General features: G+C 41.6%; 1 protein-coding gene across 2 annotated transcripts in view; it reads right to left on the reverse strand.

Annotated features, from left to right (window-relative positions):
* Window positions 1-604: 604 nt before the first annotated feature.
* m1ap (meiosis 1 associated protein) overlaps window positions 605-20,074 on the reverse strand; it is a 54,601-nt gene continuing 35,131 nt past the window's right edge. Inside the window, exons 4-11 of one of the 2 annotated variants that reach the window (XM_085400350.1) lie at window positions 13,581-13,736; window positions 12,453-12,612; window positions 9,577-9,718; window positions 7,271-7,340; window positions 7,032-7,174; window positions 5,216-5,331; window positions 4,927-4,981; window positions 605-3,262 (exon numbers count right to left, since the gene is read on the reverse strand). In XM_085400350.1, the coding sequence (XP_085256476.1) occupies window positions 3,032-3,262; window positions 4,927-4,981; window positions 5,216-5,331; window positions 7,032-7,174; window positions 7,271-7,340; window positions 9,577-9,718; window positions 12,453-12,612; window positions 13,581-13,736 (1,073 nt within the window). In that variant the 3' untranslated portion in view covers window positions 605-3,031. The remainder of the gene's footprint in view (window positions 3,263-4,926; window positions 4,982-5,215; window positions 5,332-7,031; window positions 7,175-7,270; window positions 7,341-9,576; window positions 9,719-12,452; window positions 12,613-13,580; window positions 13,737-20,074) is intronic. The other variant, XM_085400351.1, reaches the window with a different exon arrangement.

Raw genomic sequence — 20,074 nt, forward strand, 5'->3', positions numbered from 1 at the left:
ACATGTAATGCTAGTTTGTAGCTAAAAGTGTTTTACAAGGTCTTGAACAATCAGGCCAGATCTTATCCTAAAGACCTCACAGTACCATATCACCATACAACATTAGGTGATACTGTATCCTCCCTTAGGTACACTGCAATAGGCCTAGGCTGCTTCCCATGACGCACCCATTAGTATTTCTTCTTCACGCACCTGTTTATACACCACTCAGCATTTAGTTTTCACCTGTCTCCTTTACCTCCACCCGGTCATGGCGGCCCCTCCTTGAGCCTGGTTCTGCTGGAGGTTTTTCCTTTTAAAAAGGAGTTTTTCCTTCCCACTATCACCACATGCTACTGCTACTACAGCATAGATGCTACTACTGCACATTCACCTAAGGTATATGTTATATATATAATATTCTACCTCTATCCCCCCCCCTCCTTTTTGGACAAGTCGAGGAGCGTGTCAGGTTACATTCCACTGTGTGTTTTGTGTTGGAGAAAAGGTGGTGAAAGAAACATTATATGTAACGATGGGTAAAGCTCCTGACAACAGACCACTTGAGAGCAGGATTTGGGCAGGATTGGTTTATTGCTTAGCACACTATTTTCAATGTCCTGTCCTCACCTACTAGTGATGTCTGGTGATAGTAGACAAAAAACCCAGCTGCTTCCTTTGTCACATACCACAGAAATTAAAGAAATATCGATGACAAAACAAAAGTAGCACCAGTTAAGACCCAGAGCTCATGAGTAAGGATAAGGTGCATACTGCACTTTTAAAAAGGTTAATTTCAATAGGTGAATGGCTTAAAACGAAAAGCGTTTTTAGGGTTTTAGTTACACACTGGATGCACTTAATTGTGCGGTGGAGTTTTTTAAGCGATAATGATGAAGATGACAAAGACAATCAATCATTAAATAATAATAAATGCAACAGTTTCATATTTATACACCTTTTCATTCTGCTCTCATCCTTGGGAAACTCAATAATGTTATTAATGTGCAGGGAAACCTGTGGGAGGTAAAAGGTTAAAGGCGGTTAGGTGCCCTTCTTCTACTATCAGCACCTTATGCTATAGAAATGTTACCGCAATCATCCGCCCACAAACTGGCATTTTATTATTCCACAGCAGATGAACAGATCAGATACAGGTTTATACATGTGTGTGTATATATATATATATATACACCTCATATATATGAAAGAAAGCTGAACAGGAACACGATTGAATTAACACTGTGAGATGAGGAAAAAAAGAACAACGAGAAATGCAAAACATTTTTCAGAGAAGACCTTTTGCTTTAGAGCGAAGAATCGAAAAAGTCACCTGACAAGCGGGACACTGTTAAACTTCCTGCAATTTCAAAAACAATTGAACTTTTGTCAGTTTCTGGTAATATCACATTTATCTGTAACAGTTGTGACATTTAATGAGGAGTGTGTCTAACAGTGTGCAGGTCACGCAGAAGAGCTCCGGCTCTAGCCTTCTGACCTCTCCGGGGACAGAGGGACTGCTGTCGTTGCATCTGAACAAATTTATGAAATTCACACCAGTTGACTCAGCTCTCCAGCGCTCGTGAGAATCAAAAAGAAAGTGAAGAGCGAGAGTGAAGAAGCGACGGGGGAGAGAGAGAGAGAGAGAGGGGGGGAAGTGGGGAAAATGTTAGTGGCTAGTTTTGAAGGTCCGGGTGAATTCTTCTCAGAGACAAAAGCATCGTTGTCGTCGTGAATGCGGAAGTAGTGTGACATCACAACGTCATGAAGTCACTGGCCACTGGGATGTGCCAAATGTTATAAGGTTCAGTAAGGGGGTGGAATGGCGGGAGACTCATTAAACTTATGTGTGACAAGGCTCATTCACGGGAAAGGAATTCATAACAGTGACGACGGACAAACGTAACTAATGTGTGAATGTGAATCACTGTCGGGGTGTAAATATAAAACTGTGCACAAACCAGCAGTGATGTAATAACTTCAAATCGCCTCACACACACTCACTCGCAGACACAACGGAGTGTTTTTTTCCAATGCAAAGTTGTCATATTCACGTTTTCACAGAACACACTGGAGATTTTATCAGTTTTCTTCCATCCACCCTCCTCCCCCTCACGCTGCCTTTAAACCCTCTGAGAGAGAGCTGGCGGCGGGGGTAAAGGCGAGCAGAGAGGCCTCTCTGTCTCTGGCTCGTTGAAACAGTGAAGCTGTGTTCGAACGGGAGCTCAAGATGGAATGTGCATGTGTGCGCACTATAAGTCTTTATGCAGCACGTCTCGTTTATTATGCATCAATTGTAGTTTTGTAGCTAGTTTCCTTTTGACTTAAAGCTGTGCGTGCCAGCGTGCGTGCTGTAGCGCGCAGACACTGCTTTTTATACATCCATCAGCTTTTAATCTTCCTCTGATCTCCCACACACCACCCACGTTTGTTCTTTTTTTTTGCAACTTCTTATTACTTCCCCCCATTTTTTTTGGGTGACTGTTTAAGGCTTTCATTGTCCTGCCGCTTCCCTTCTTTTCATCTTTTATCCTGCTTTTTTCTTTTTCATTGTTTACGGTGTGTGATTTTGACGTTTTGCTAACTCAGCAATCTGCACATGGCAGCGAGCTGAAACTTTCCTTTCTCACATTCACGCTCGCACACATACACGCACATGCTTGCAAATGCAGCGACGGAGGCTTGTTAAATTCAGATCTAACTAATATTGTTCGAGCGAGCGGTGAGAATAAATAGAGATGAAAGAAAGTGTCAGAAGAACCACCCAGAGTGCAGTGCAGAGTAAGTGTGCTCGCAGCGTGTTGCACGGCCTCCTGTGTGCATTTACGTGCAAATTAGCTTGTCTCTTCCTTTCTTTAAAGCCTTTATGAGCTGCCTGATTGCTCACCAGCTTTACAGTGGAGACCAATTAGCCAAATATGTGTGTGTGTATGTGTGTGTGTGTGTGTGTGAGGGCCTATATATTTGCAGGTGCGCTAATTCCACTGGAACCCCTTTGAAGTGTGCAACAATGGACTTTTCCTCACTTTCTGCTACTAACCCTGCAGCACTCTTACTGTATTAGCACAGAGTTATCATCATCATCATCATCGTTTCCCTCTTGCCGGGTAGGGGCCCGACTGCTGCCACTGCTGCTGCTGCTGAGGAAGTTCAGAGCTGGGCGGGAGGCCTTGCTGGGAGGAGGTCCCAGCAAGGAGGAAGAGGAGGCGGCGGAGGAGGAGGGTAGCGGAGCAACGGTGGCCCTGACCTTGTTCATTCCCAGTTGGCGACTGTAGTTTTGTAGCTGAATGGAGGCGACACACACACACACACACACACAGACACACACAGACACACACACATTCTGAATTTCAAACTCAAGATCACTTTCTTGTAGAAAACGGGAGATGAAAGAGTGGAAGAGGAGGATGTGAAGGAGTTGGGAGGAAGGACATGTGAACGCAGCAAAAAGGAACATTATGTTTGGACTTTAAGTCTGAGGTCAGCTGGAGTGACAGCTCGCCACAGAACAGAGCGAATAAACACTTTCCCTGCGTTTTCCCACTGAAGTGAACTATTTGCATGTGAGCAGCCTTATCAGCCCCGATGAGTCACCCTGCCAACAGCTATACACCCTCAGGACACAGCAGGCCTCAGTTGATGGGAATACATAAAAAAAAACATTAGGGTGAAAGTTCACGAGCGATACACTGCCTGTGAAATCCACAGGAAATACTACACTCTACTAGAAAATACTCGGAATATACTCCGAAGCACTGAATATTGGTCTGGAATTACAGTAAAAAAACCCAATAGGATGCCACCACAGCAGCGATACATTCAAAACACCAGACAAACCTCGAGTCGAATGATCTTCTGGAAAGTCTGAACCTTTTAGAAGAAGCCCTTGTGATATAAAACCACTTCATCTCAAAAGTGCTATCTTTGACAACATTGTAGAGTATCAGAAAGCACCACAGCACAGACTGTGTGCTCGTTTAATCAGAGTTTATGACTCACTTTGAAAACTCTAAAATAAAACTGAAGAATGATTCACTACACTATCGTTGTTTCACATCAGAAACGCAGTAATCCTCAGACTCAATGAGGTAACTTAACCACTTCCTGAAATAAAATTTAACTTTTAGGTTTTAACTAAACTTCTGACTTCATATGCATCCAAAATTATTCTTGTGATACTTTAGGCACTGAAGCTGCTTAAATGTTTATTTCGCAAACTTTTATCTGGCACTTTTAGTTTCTAGTTTCTTTCCAGGACATGATAAGATTATAAAACACAAAGCACCATTAAACATTAACCACAAGTTCACTTTGTGGCCTCCTTTAAAAACCTGTGATTGTTTTTACTTAGCATTCTCACATTATCTGACAGCTTTCATACATCTCTCAGATGCTCCCATTCAAACAAAACTGCTGACATCACACAACAGTTTACAAAAACAATACCCTCAGAGTGTTTGAGACTGGCTGACCTCTAGTTTACGACTACCTGGCTACAAACTGAGCAGTTAAAACTAGTTCCAGCTCAACCGAGTGCACCAATAATGCCCGATTATCTAAACTGCCTCCGGAGGGCACGCTCGCACAACGCCTTTATCTGTTTGCTTTAACTCGGACATCTGCTCGTCCTCAACCGCTGCCTCCAAACAACAATGTGGTTGTTTTATTGGATTATGTTGCTTTACTTCACATTTTTCATTCTCATGTTTATTTTCACGTTTTTGTCCAAAAGGCTTGTTTGTGTCTGACTGCAGCGAGTGCTGCCATCTAGTGATCAAATGAGGACGTGAGGCTGAAGGGCATTACTAAAGCACACGCTCCATAGAAAGATGTTTAATGTGGTTAATCAGAATGCGGTCAAATGGCTCTTGAACCATAAACTTCCCCCATCTTATATATAAGCATCGCAGAGTGACCTTCAGACTGTCATAAAGCTGCTGTGTTTACCTGCCGTGGCTGTCTGCTGCCTGTGCTTTTAGGGCCCTCCTGTGGTGGCTGAATCCTGGGAACACAAACAGCTTAGCTCCTCAGTATCATCTCCTTAACATATATCTGTAACCTGAACATAATCTTCTTAATAAGCTTCTTTATCATTGGCAACAGCTTGTGGTTACAATCACCTTCACTTAGCTACATCTTCACTAACGGCACTGATCACGTCATTCTTTAAATTAGAGCTTTGATCATCTCTATAAATATCATCACAGACTCATCATGATCCTCCCATGTTGCTGACCTGTATGGGTATCGTGGCTGGGAGAGCAGGCCTCGGCTCCTGAGGTGCTGGTAGAGGTTACTGCTCAGGGTGAGAGGGTTTAAAACAAACTCCTCATCCAGCTGAGTGAGACAGCTCTGACAGAGACAGAAGGCACACGAGTATCATTTGAATATTTCAACTGCGACCTGTTTCGACCTTTAGCGAGTACTCAGAATAAAAAAGTGAGTCACAGTAAATGACGAGGCACCGTGTCCTGTAATGTCCTGTCAAAAATACACATGACGTCTAATACTGTCATCATCACATTCACAGAAGCGTCATCCTGAGACGTCATCGAAACTTTGCGTGCTTCGCCTTCGCGATGATGAGTGTGCAGTTTAAGTAAAGGTCATAATATGAAATTACTATTATAATTCTTTAATATCAGGGCGCAAGTGATAATGTGAGGAAAGTGTTCGAAGGAACAGGGAAAGGAAGAAAGTAGACAGGAATAGTGGGAGTATACGGCAAAGAGAAAGGTGGCAAAGGAAAAGGAAAATGCTTACAGTGAGTTGTTTGTGAGACTAGATGCTAAAAGAAGGAAAAAAGAGGGCCTTTTGTCAGTTGGTTATAGAGAGACCGAGGTGGAAAAAAGATAAAGATGGAAATGTGCTAATGAGTGAAGAGAGTGTGTTGACAAGATGGAAGAAGTAATTTTGAGGAACTGATGGGTGTAGGAAATGTAAGAGAGAGGAAGACAGATGGAAGACAGTTGGTCACAAAGTGCAGATTAGAAAGGAGGAAGTGAGGGCAGCTATGAAGAGAATGAGTGGAAAGGTGGTTGGTCCAGAAGACCTACCTGTCAAGGTGGAGATGTCTGTGAAAGAGAGCAGGGCACTTTTTAACCAGATTGTTTAACATGATTTCTAGGGTACAAAATTTTTAGAATTTTGAAGGAAGAAGAGAAGGAAGCAAGAAATGGCAATGGTGAGGGTGCGACATGAGGACAGTGAGACAGTGCTGATGTGGATGGAGCTGCCCGGCAGGAGGAAATGAGGAAACCCTCAGAGAAGATTCATGGATGTGGTGAAGGAGGACATGAAGAAGGCTGGAGTGACACAAGAGGATGCTAGAGAAAGTGATTGATGGGTATGTGATCCAACAGGTGAAAGAAGAAGAAGACATATAAACAAATGGTGTGGTCCTTAGTTCCAGGTATATACAAATAGAATTGTATGATGATTCCATGGTTCAGTCTTTAAAAGGTTAACTGGTCATTCAGGCGAGTGTTAACATGATACCGAAATCCTCCATTGAGGGGACGTTGCAACAAATCCACCTGAAGAAGATGTAACTCTTAGAGCTGCATCAGAATCTATGGGCCTGAGTTAGCATGATAAATGTTAAAGTTCATGATAGTACAATTAGAAAAGACTGAACAAGTGCGGCTTATTTGTAAAGGCTGTCATAAGAAGGCATTTTCTCCCTAAAAAGAACAGCACAGCTTTGGACAGGTGAGAACCAAGTGGAGATGTTTGGCCACAATGCACAGTGTCCCCTCATATCAGCTTTCACCATGGAGATGGAGGCGTGATGATTTAGGCTCGCTTTGCAGGCACAAGACCCGGGCAGCTTGCAATCACAGAGTTGACCATGAACACCTCTGTATGCCAAAGTATTGTAGATTCAGATGTGAGGATGTCTGTCTAACTTGGCTCACAGCTTGCCTTGTATTAATGTAAAGGTAACCAGTGCTGATAGATTACTGAAGTTGAATCATCAACTTCTGCTTTGAGGTTCTCAGTGTCTCTATCTACTTCTCTAAATTGTTTAGAGCAACCGGAGCTCATCTAACCTGTATAGTCTGCATGGCGTGATGTGCAGGGTCCTGAGCCGAGACCAGCTGTGAGCACGGCAGCAGCAACTCTCTGGAGACCACAGGCTTCAGCAGCAGGGACAGAGATGGAGATGGCTGGAGGATGTAGTGGGAATACACACCTGTGTTGGACACATACACGCGGCCTATGATTGTTCACGAATGACCTTGATAAACAGTCATCTCTCTCACACATAAACATAAACACAAATACACACATGGACCTGAGGCTCCAGCTGCAGACTTCTGAGCCGGCTCCACCTGCAGCAGCAGGAACAGGTCACGACTCTGAAAGAGAGAAATCAAAAACTTTTCGAACCGTGGAGGGATATGCAGAATCTTGCAAGGCTGACAAGCTAAAATGAAAAGACGATCAAACGGTCCAAACAATTTTATGCTATGTTATTACTGCAGAAACACTGGGATGCTGTGTAAAATGTAAACATATCTTAAACACAGCAAATGTTCAAATTGGGACATTTGACTATTTCATGAAAAAAACAACAGAGAACATTTGAATTTAATGGCAGCAACACATCTCAAAAACAGGGCAACAAAAAGACTGGAAAAGTGTTACTGAAAAACAGCTGGAGGAACATTTTGGAACTATTTATATTAACTGGAAACAGAGAAAGAGCACGTTAGAGAGCCCGAGTTTCTTAGATGTAAAGATGGACAAACGTTCGCCTTTCTGCAAAAAAACTGCATCTACAAAGCGGGGATTGCTTTCAGAATAACAAGCCTCAACATTAAAATTGGGAAGTCTTTGAACATCTCATCAATAATATACAGTACATTATATCATCAAATGATTCGGAGAATCTGGAGAAATCTCTGTGTGCAAGTGACAAGGCTGAAAATCCACATTGTATGCCTGTGATCTTTGGGCTCTCGGGCAGCACTGTGTTAAAAACAGAAGCAGAAGCAGATACATTAACTTCAGTAGTGTATTAGCACCAGTTACATTAATATAGGGAACCAAAGAAGTATTAAAGTTGAGGGATATAAGCCATTATATCTGAGGTAAAGTTGGAATCCAAATACAGAAAAAGGCTCAAGGTGGCTCTTATTTACAGATACTCAGAATCATGTAAATATAAAGTACACAGTTTCATTTCTGAGCTTTTATGCATTAGGACATACCGGTACCAGCTCTTTATGATTATGTTATGTTTGACTACATGGGCTTAGGGACACTTCCAGAAAGTTCACTGAGTCGTCCACAAATTCCCTTCCTGTCTCTATCATGCAGAGAAGAAGTTGCGCAGTATGTGAACATGATCCAGAAACCTCTTCTCTGGGTTAAAGCTAAAATGGACAACTGTTGTGTGGTCAGATGAATTTATTGTGAAATTCCTTTGGGGAAAAAAAGCTACATCATCCAGACTAAAGAGCAGAGACCTGACAGCTTGTTATCATCATTATCATTTTAAAAAGTCTTGCATATTTCAGTCATATTTTCAGCCAATGTTAAATCACATGCTGCAGCTAATCCAACAGCATGGCTTCGCAGCAGAAGAGTCTGGGTGCTGAACTGCCTTGCCACCAGTCCAGACCTTTCACCAGTTGAAAACATGAAATGAAAATACAACAAGAAGACGTGGGACTGCTGAGTAGCTAGAATCCTTTATCAGACAAGAACGGGACAACATTCCTCTCTCGAATGTGAAGCAACCGGTCTCTGCAGCTTGCAGACAGTTAAAAATACCCGCCACCTCTAACCCTAGATGCACCTTTGGTAACAATTAAAAATTCTAGATGATTTTCAGAAAAGTTGACCTCTGACCTCTAACATGTCTGAGATTTTTAAGTAGATCCACCTGAGCTATCAATTTGAAAGTCCTCTGTCACCTCGTTCTTAAGTAAGACGGCGCTGGCACGGCTGGCAGCCTTAACCCAATTTCCCTCAGGATGAATAAAGTATGATCAATCAATCACATTCAAGAAATCGCATTTTCAGAAAATGTGACCTCTGCACACCCCCCCCCAGCAGACTGATGTCAATACTCCATCAGCCCTTTATAGCCGAGGGGTAAAAAAACCTGTTGTTAAACAAATAGGCGATGCTTTTTAGTGCTGAACATGGAGCTGTCCCAATTTGTTGAGATGTGTTACTACCATAAACCACAAGATTATTTAATACTGTTCTTAAACTGGCACATTTTCTCTGTTTGATATGTTTACTATGTTCTGCTGTAAACAAAATATGGATTTATGAAATTTACAAACCACTGCATTTTATTTGTACTTGAATTCGCACAACTTTCCAGTGTTTTTGGTGTTGGTTTGTATGAGTTGAGAATCACAACCGTCAAACAAAAGCACAAACATGAATATGATTGCTCTATTCTACCATGACTCCCACGTTCCCACATTCGCTAAAACGGGAACCAGATTTGCATTATGCAAATTCTTTCATGTAGACTGGTCAAATGGGTTTTACTTCTGCATCACATGCGGCCATAAAATGTCAGTTTCTCTTAATAAAGACAATTGTCACAAGATGAAAAAACAGAAACTACACCCTGAGTGTGTGGCAGAGGGCATGGAACAAGTTCTGGTTGTTCTCCATTTCATCCCAGTCCAGCTGCCAGCAGGTGGTTGGGCGGATCACCAGCGGAAGGCCGTACAACACACTCTCACACACTCCGTCTGCACGCAGAACTCTGAAAGACACACACACACACACGCCAACAATGGAAAAAACAATGAAATCCTTTTCATTTCTGAAATGAGCTCCAGCAGAAAACTGTAAGTATGCAAATATATGGAAAACATCATGAGCAGAGAGAATGACATCATCCCTGCTGAGGTGCGTTTGCAGTGTGACCCATTTTCTAACTCAAGTACATAAACAGCACAATTTTCCAACCGTCTGGTATGCAAAACGAATGCCCATTCGTTCACACAAACGCACATTACTTCCTACTGTAGGTCCTGAAAATGTAAAACAAATGCAAATCAAGTTTCTACCTCAGCGCCTGCTTTCTATCATTAGCGTGTGTGTAGCATGCGTGTGCGCATTTAGGGAAAAATTACATCAGCTGTTCACCGAGTTGGAAATAAATTCAGCATTACCTCAACTGCATGAAAACATTACCACCCCACACAGCAGGCAGGTCTGGCCCGGATCTGGTATCAAGCCGGCACTGCTGGTTGACTTCTGGCATGATAAGACGTATGTCATCCAGATATGGGCCAGGCCCGGCATAGATGGCAATGTCTATGTGATGGCATGCCATATCTGGCTCGATTGTGGTTTGGTTTATGTGGCCCAGGCTCATAGAAAACAAGTCTGGGCCAGACTTGGCAACAAGCTGGCACTTCTGACTAACTGGTGTCACAGCAGGGTGTATGTCAATCCAGATGTGGGCCAGGTCTGGCAATGATTGCACTATTTATGTTCCTATTTTCCTATTTTAATTAGAAGAACCAAATGCCATGTTGCAATACTGCTATAGTAGCCAACGTTTCAAAATAAGGTTTGACAGGTTTGTGACTGTACACTTTATCCAAAACCTAGTGACGGTTTACTCATCTGTCACGGTCCACAGTGGCAGACCGTGTGGAGAGTGTGAGGAGGACTCAGGTGCAGACACAAGTGAGGATACGGGAGTGAACTTTAAACAAAAGCGAGCCTTTTATTGTGGCTGATGAACACAAAAGAAACAAACAAGAATGAGGGCAGCACAAGAGCAGTAACTAAACAGAAACCTAAACTGGGAACAAACTATGGTAAGGCTATGGCTTGGAATACAAAAGACTGGGCATGGAAACACGGAGGGTGGGAACACAGACGACGCGACACAGACTACATGAAACACAGAGACTAAATACACATGAGGGATGATCAGGGGAAGTGGCCACACATGGGAGCACAGCTGACACACATGAACCTAACGACAGGACAGGAGAGGTGAAACTAAATACACTGACCTTGAATACAGACTTTCAAAGTAAAACAGGAAACATGGAGATTAGACATGACATGAACTAAACATAACCACGCAGACATGACTCATGACAGGTAGACGCACGAACCAGGGAGACGGAGTACAGGGGAAGATGACAGAAGCGACAGCATGAACTTGACAACACAAGACACACAGACATAAACACATGAAGGGCAAGGGAGGCTTAATACAAGGGTCATATAATTACAAATGAGCTGGAATAACTTAATGAACCTAAACAAACAATAAACATCAAAATAGACTAAACACAAAACACTGGGTCGCACGACCCAGGACCATGACACTCATCTTTGCCAGTGGGTGGCTGTAGCTCGGGAGGTAGAGCAGGTCACCTACTGATCGGAAGGTTAGTAGTTTGATCCCTGGCTTCTCCAGTCCGCATGTCAAGAGTATGAATGCAGTTAGGAAGCGCTCAGTTTAGAGAAAGTGTGTGAATGTTGTATAGAGCACTTTAAGTAATCTGGGAGAGTAGAAAAGCACTACGAAAGAGTCAGTACATTCCTTGTCTAAACAGGGTTTTTCATGTTACTTTTGCACTATTATGTTCCGGCACATGTTGTTATTACATGGCTTGATTAAGGTACACATTAGGCTGACATATGGGCCAGCACAGGGCCAGCAGTGTGTCTGCAACTGGCCCGTGGCTGCACACAACCTACACATGGATTACATACCGGAAAGAGTGACGGCCCTTTGGTGGTCCAGATCAGGATTGTCAGAGGTGGCCCACACATGGGCCAGCACAGGACCACCAGTGTGTCTGCAACTGGCCTTGCGCTGGCCCATGAAACAATCTTCAGTGCACTGCATGAGTTTGTGAGAAAAAAATGGCACGTACACATTCCTCTACTGACAGGTAGGAAAGAGAAGAAAGTGAAAATGTACTGCGCTACATTCAGTTCGTGTGTCCACAATCCCTGTGAGGTTTAAAATAACATGACGAGTTTGTTTTGTAGGAAGCAAATGTAGCTCATTTTTTGTATGACACTGTCCACAGAGGCTATTTTTGACCTACAAGCTTGTAAAACTCTCCATATTTGTTTTGTGATTGGTATGAAAGATTTTATTCATTTGTCAGACTTTTACGATGAGCATTTTCCTGTCCTCTGGAATATATTTTATCTTCTGGTTTCCTCGTCCATCATGCTGATTGTACATTTACGAGGCCAACAAAATTCCTTACAAAAGCGACTGAACTTTGTGCTCATATTGCTTTTACAGCCTCGGAGCACTAACTCCAGCAGAACAAAGTGCACTCAGATGCTCCCAAGTCAAACAAAGGAGCTGTGCATTCAGAGAACGCGTGTTATTGGATCTTGCACACACAAGTCTTCCTTTCTCCTAACAAAGTGATTGTGAGCTGATCCTAAAAACTTTTATTTGTGCTTATAGTTCGAAGGCCCTCAGCATCGATGCCCACGCTTACTTGATCACTTTCAGTGTCTGCGGTGCTGGGCTTTGATTGGCCAAGCCCTTAGGGCCAGGCAGGAAGTCCCGAATGCTCTCAGTCTTCACTCCCAGGTTCGGGGTCAGCGGGATGAGCGCCGGGCTTATCATGCGCTCCTGCATGTCACACTTCACGCACACTGCACATGCAACAGAAACATGCAGTCATGTTAAAAACAAAGTACACGCCATGATTCAGTAGTTTGTAGAACTTAGAACTGTAGAAATTCTAAGTTCCCCATAGGTGAGAAAGTGAATCCAAATGGTTTGTCTCTGTGTGACAGACTGGTGACCAGTCTAGGGTGTTTGTTGATGAATGGCCAACTCTTCTTTATAATGTTGCTTCAGTTCATTGAGGTTTATGGATATTTGTTTCTAAACTGCTCTCGGGTCGGGTTGAGGCCTTTAAAAACTTAAAATCTTGTCTTTTTCAGCTATTCTGCTGTAGATCATATCGGACTCTAGAATACTTCTGTATTCAGAGGAGTTCGTGGTCAACCCAGTAACTATAAGGTGCCCAGACATCTCAACTTTAGTCTCATTTGTCCAAAGGACACTGTTCCAAGAGTCACACTGTTCAGATGTAGCTTTACAAACCTAAGCCATGCTGCCATGTTCTTTTTAGAAAGAAGAGGCTTTCTCCAGGCAACCCAGTTTTTTAGGCTTTCTCTAATTGTACTGCCATGAACTTTAACATTTAACACACTAACTGAGGTCTGTAGAGTCTGAGTTCTTCTGAGCACTTTGGAGATGCTGGGATATCTACTACTGGGAAGGGTTTTCAACAGAAGAAACAATTGCTTCTGCTGCCAAAACCTCTGCTCCTAATGAGATGCTCACACTTGCTTATGATCAGGTAATGAAGTGCATTTGATTAGCAGCATCTGGCTGCAACTTACCCTCTTAATTTCTATGGAAGCTGTAAATTTGTACTTTTTCACGACTACACAGAGTCATGTGAAAACTGTATTTGTCATGTGGCTGTATTTATGTGCATTAAAAACCTTTTTTTCTTTCATGTATTTGTTAAAGTCATAAACTGTAATGCATTTCTGACTTCCTAAAACATCAGTGTGTTCAAGTTCTGTGTGTGGCTGTAGATTTTAACCTGGAATCAGGTTATCCATGGGGCTTGGTAGCAAGAGGTGAAGGTGCTCTCTGTCTCCACCCTGTTCTTGAAGCCATGCCTTGAACACAGTCTCTATGGCAAACACAGTGTTCTCCACCTGCTGCAGGTCGACCTCTGTCCCCAGCATCAGAGAGTCTGCAAACACACATGCACACACATAGTGTTAAAAAGCTGTATCAGACTGTCTGAGGCTCTGTATGTGATAAGTGCATTGTTCTAAAGATTTTAACCTCTTTCATTAGTTTGACATATGTTAATTAAACAATGTCAATTAGAACAAACTGACACTAACATTCTCTTTGACCTGTATTTTGACATTTTTAACATTTTTATAAACTTGTTCAACAACTCCCCAACTTTCAAAGAAGGATTTTTTTAGCCACTAGATGGCAGCAACATATGATAAATCCAAAGTACAGTAGCAAATGGCCTCGGTGAACTTATCAGTACAAGGGTTCAGTGTTTGTGGATTATCTGAAAGCCTTCTTCAGCCTGTCTGATTAAGAATGAATAAAAGCCTCCAAGACTGAAGATGGTTATATTTTGAAGCTTTTTATGCAAACAAATGTGCTTCTGTTCTGCTTCTGAGCTTTTCCCTCATCCCAAAGGACGCAACATACTAAAAGGCCTAACTTGTCTTCCTTTTTTGCCTGATGACTCCCACTCATCATCAGACGAGCAAAAGAGACCCCACGGACTTGCTCCACCCTCATCTCCTGCTTTCTCGCTTATCTCACCCCCTGATATCCATTACCAAATGACTATAGGCAAGCCTTGCAGAATGCCCCTCTCCTCTCTTTCCGTCATTCTGCTCTTTAATAGTTAATGAGCCATCAGGACATGACTAATGGGACTAAAGGGAGAGCAGGAGATCAGGAAGGACGGAGGAGAAGGTTGACAGAAGGGAGGATGGAGAAGAGTAGGCAAAGTGCTTAATCTCATCCTGTGAGGAGCACTGCGGAGAAAGTAAGAAAGTTGAAATTCCTAGACTAAAATATGCCGATGCTTCTTTCATCTGTCAGATGGAACTACAGCACAGAAGATATTTTTGGTTCTTGGCCAAAGTTTGCAAAAGTGCCTTATCTAGAAATAAGTACATCCTCTGAGGGTGGGGGAGGAGGGGGAGATTAGGTTTGCTACTTTTTTTGCTGATGGACACTTGCGGTAGGATTCCTACTGTGTGAAGCCGAGAAGGATGAAGGCTGAGAGGGAGGATTTAGAGGATAACAAAACATGCACTAATGACACTTTAGCTTTACAAGTTGTCCTTTTATGTGTCAGGGAAAGCACACTGTCCTGACACATGCTATGTTGCTCTTGCTCTGAACACGGATAAAGAAGTTTTGGAAATTCTCTGGTACTCGGGGCGAGCTGTGCATCTCACTTTACAACACTGCAATGTTACTGAGCAAAAACCCAGCGACTGCAGAAAAAGAGTCTAAAAGAACAAAGAGACAAATAGAGAGAAAGAATGGTGTATACAGAAGAGACAGGGGAGAAAGTATAAATACAGAAAGACCAAGACCAGGAGGAGGAAGGAGGAGGAGGCAGATGAAGACCAGATGAGTTAGGGAAGAGACGGGTGGGTGTGGTGGGTGATGGATGGTGGACCACACTCTAGCTGTGTGGTCCATCCAGAAGGAAAAAGGAAAGAGAAAATGAGGTGTATTCCTTTTCACTGCGGCATAAATAATTCGAGATGCACCCTTTGTGTCTGCTCTTTGCTGAGCAATACACTGAAGACCGAAGAGAATAGGTGAAAGTAGTTAACCCTGATATATGTGTCTGTGTGTTTGGAGAGATGGCAATGAGCTGAAGTAATGATGCTCTCTGTTTCTCTTTGGCAGGATTATCAGCGCTCATGAAGAATGTGTTTACACTGCTAAATCCTCACACAGATCTCCCTCTGCTCGGTTCACCAAGTGTGTGTGTTTATTGCAAGTGTGCAAGATCAAAAAAATCAATTATGTGTTATCGTTAAATCCTCCTATCGCTATCTCTTCTCGCTCCCTCTGTTTCTGTTCTCTGTGATCTGGTGGTATGAGACACCAAGACGCCATTAAATTGTGAGTCAGAGCAAGTGACCCATACCGCTGATCCACAAGTCTAATAGTGCTCCTGAATTTCATTAGCATTTGCTTGTGTGTGTGTGTACCTGAGAAGATAAACCATGACATGCATGCTGAGGTAAGCATGCAGGGTGGCAGTCGAATCTCATTAAGTGTGTGTGTGTCTCTATCAGATGTCAGAAAGTCAGGGTGGTCACGAAGGGATTTATGATTGCTCCCCTCTTACACTAAGCACTGCACTGTAACCGTGGTGTTTAAATCCAGCAAAAAGACTAAAAATGTGACTAATAAATGAGTGAGATCTACAGTAAGTGATGTGAAGATGTCAAAATAAACAGTTTCTGTGTCAGCTGTAAAATTCATGAACAGGAAATTTAAACGTTCATTTGACTTTTCAGTGCACTGCAACTTTATATATTTGCAGATCATGCTCATTTTTAACACAAAACTATTTTTTTGCAAAAGCATAACACACAATTGTGTGTTGAATAAACCTCAATACTACATATGGATGAGATCACATTTCAAAATGTGGTACTTAAAGACAGAATTATGAAGCTCTATTTAAGAAACACAATAAAACAGCATCCATACTCACATTTTCATTAACGTTTACAACCTGCTTTAGTATGAGAAATGCGTATCTAGTTAGGGTGTGGTTTCTCTTCCAAAGAGCCCGTCATGTGTTTTTACATTAGCACACATCATTTCCGTGTTTTTAAATGATAATAACTGTAGATTCTCTTACAAAAATATACAAAAACACTCCGAATCTAAGTTTAATAAAGGCACAGTTATATCCACTCATCATGGACATCACTTTAATGGTAACTTTGGGCTTTTAATCACTTCTTTGAACTGTTCTTTTCTCCAGGGTGGAATGATTGCACAGCAGACATCTTTAATGGGCACACAACTAATCCACACAGGGTCAAAAGTATACCTACACCTCCACTTCTATTTGGCCAACTGTCCCATAGCAAGTTGCTCTTCAATCAGACGCTTTTGCACATCAACAAGTATAATTCTTTCTCAACTCATTATTATGGTATTAAAACTTTGGGTATATACTCACTAACCTGTTCCCAGCAGCTACAGAAAGCTGATGTGACTGAAAAAGGTGCTTTAAGCCCATTGCACACTTGCTCCTTGCACCAAATACCAGACAGACAAACAGCCACTTATTTTCCCTGGTAAAGTCCAAAACAAACATTAAAAGTGTCTCTACTTTATACTGAGCAGCATCCCATAGCAGCTGTATCCCTCTCAGTCTTGTAGTCTCTATGCATTTGTTAAATAAGATTGCACAAATAGCAGAAACTCTGTTTCTTTAACATAAGTCGCACATTAATAGTTTAATAGTTTAATTATTTATATAGCACATTTAATTACAACAGGAGCGTTGACCAAAGTGCTGTACAAGTGAGGGGTTACATTCATTAGCTGATGAATCTGATGCTGACTTACCAAACGCAGTCAAGTGCAAGATGGCTTCCTTTTACATTAGTGTTCCTCGTCTGTCTCCATTGATCCAATTCTCTGATATCCTCCTGACTCATATGTGATTAAATACCAAATAGATGCAACTAAGTTGCTTCCGATGACATCTTAGAGGGATGTAATTTTTAAAAAAATGATCACACAAACACACAGACACACATATATATACACACAAAAAAAAGAGTCGAATAATTCAGCCGATGAAAATGAAATGAATTCAGATTTTGCTGAAATTTCCCACAAGACTGTTTTCAGAAAAGGGCGGGAGGAGAAATCATTTTGAGTTTGACCGACAGTTTTTTTGCAAGATGCCAAGGGATTTGGCCACCTGCAACACCAAACACATTGGTGTATCTTTACTAATGCACTAATGCAACTATTTCCTTTTGCTTTTCACCTTGGTCATGTACGAGATTACTACCCTGCTGACTCTATGTGTGCGCGTCTTCTAAATCTCCATTCCACGTCCAGTAAAACGTCCTTTTACTCTGTGCATTAGGAAGAGCACATCATTGTCATGACCGCTGACCAGTGCAACATTAGCTTGTGAGTTCAAATTAATGACACTAATGCTCAATTAGAAGAGAAAGCTGAGCTCTTCCATGGAGCCCTGTTTTTACCCCTTCATAGAGATATGGATCAGCATGATGGACACTGTGGCCTGTAATGCCATGAAAGCTTCTGACAGTCATTTTCTAATTCCAGAGAGCTCATGCAAATGGGGGGTTTTAAAGTATGCTACTATGCACATCAATAGTTTGGAATTATGTCCTGTATATTTAGCCATTTAAATTCCTTTAATGCAATCACAACATATATATGAACATTTATATGCAACATTTTAAATTTTATGCAAAACAAGCCATTTAACTTCCCCACCACTGAAGAACAGGACACAAATGTTCTAACCTGGATCTTAATTTTGTAGATGTGGTCTATAATTTTAGAAGTCTTAGTCATCTGTTAGATATGGTTCTATCACTTAAAGTACATTTATCAAAATTATTATCCCATATTCCCAAACATAGACAATTCTTTGCTTCAAAAACAATGACTGCAGCAAAATAACCAACACAGAGATATCATCTCTGGAGTCAAGTTGAGAGGGTTTTTTTTTAACTTAATCATTTACCAGATAATTACCTGATGCATGTGGGTGACATAAATTATGTGTAGTGTATTCTACTGTGGTTAATAGCTGTTAATTAAGTGAATAAAATGTCTGCTTTTTTCAGCCGAGCATCAGAATGGGGAAGAAAGAAGATTTAAATAACTTTAAATGTGGTACGGTTGTTGGTGTCAGCTAGGCTGGGCTGAGTATTTCAGAAAGTGCTGATCTACAGGGATTTTCCAACAAAAACCATCTCTACAGTCCAGAGAGAACGGTCTGAAATGGTCCAAAAGGGAGAAAATGTCAACTAATTGAGTGAATGGCCAGATTGCTTTGGACTGATAGGAAGGAAACGATAACTCAAAGCTATATGCTACAGCTAGGTATGCAAAAAAGCATCTCTGAACCCACAATAGGAATGAAGCAGAAGCTACAGCAGCAGAAGGCTACATCAGCACCTGTTAGCTAAAGAAATCTTGGCACATTTTGGGCCATTTAGTGTAACTGACAGTGATTTAATTTCACGTTCTTTGTTTTATATTTGTTGGAAACATTTTTGTGATTTTGAATGAGCCGCTTATTGTGAGGTATGAAGTGCAGCTTCCAAGATGAACATGCTTTCCTGTTTGGCTACATCAGTCAATGAGGTGCGTTCAATGTGTCTCTGTTAATTTGAGTTTCCATGTAAAACATGTACATTTATATTTGCTGGATTTATCTTGCCATCAGTGTTTTTTGGAAACCCTGTCACACATAATGGTTTAAATTATTTCATTTTCACTGGATATATGAGACAAGCTAAAAGAGAATTATCATTTTATGTTTAAGAAACTGATGTTTCTATATACAATTGCTTTATTTTAATAGTTCTCACGATGACAATGCTGAGTGATCCTGTTGGTGAGCTTGGAATAAGCCATCTGTAAACAAAGAACTTGTCCGCATGGTGACTGGCGGGAGTAACACTTCAGTACCAACTAAACATCATTTAAACACCACAGGCTAGCTGAGTGTTGGTGCTGACCATCTCCTTCATATTATGAGCACAATGTACCAATCTGTACCAATCTACTTTGAACTGCTTTTATCTTTAAAGTCGTGCCTTCTGCTTTTTATTTCTTTGTGAATACTATTTCTATTTCTAACATTCACACTCCAGCAAATGCATCAAGAGCAACGTGTGGTTCAATATCTTGCCGAAGGATACTTTGGCATGCAGACTGAGCAGCAGTGATTGGTAGATTACCTGCTCTACCTCCTGAGCCACAGCCACTACTTTTAATAAGTAATAAGCTTTGAATAAGTAATTTCATTCGTTTAACAGTTACATACAAATAACAGTAACATAGTTATCACAGAGTTACCTCTATTAATTTGTTTCCTTCAAAATGATATTAAGTAAGCAATAATTTTCATTTAACTCAAAAGTATGTTTTGTTTGAACTCTTATCAAATTAATATAGAGAGGAGGCATTACAGCTATGAGCAACAACCTGAAATGAACTCTGATAAATGTACATAAACATAAAGGAAGGGTCGATGAACGTCTGTCTGTGGAATTTCCCTCTGACATCCTTGTTTCAGCACCCACTCTGTCCTCTGTCAGTACGTCTGTGTGAGCGTTAATGATGAATACTTCACTGATGTACTTTGAGACTGTGACAAATAGGACATTGATCATATGGTCTGAAACACGGGCACTCAACAAACCAGCCGCTGTGTGACCCAGTTGCCTCACAGACATTTGTGTTAAAGCCATGCGGTCATGGGGACAATTAAGGAAGACAGACACT

The sequence above is a fragment of the Rhamphochromis longiceps genome, linkage group LG3 (genome assembly GCF_057381845.1).
Source record: "Rhamphochromis longiceps isolate RC_006_pf linkage group LG3, R_longiceps_female_GT1.1, whole genome shotgun sequence".
Classification (NCBI taxonomy): domain Eukaryota; kingdom Metazoa; phylum Chordata; class Actinopteri; order Cichliformes; family Cichlidae; genus Rhamphochromis; species Rhamphochromis longiceps.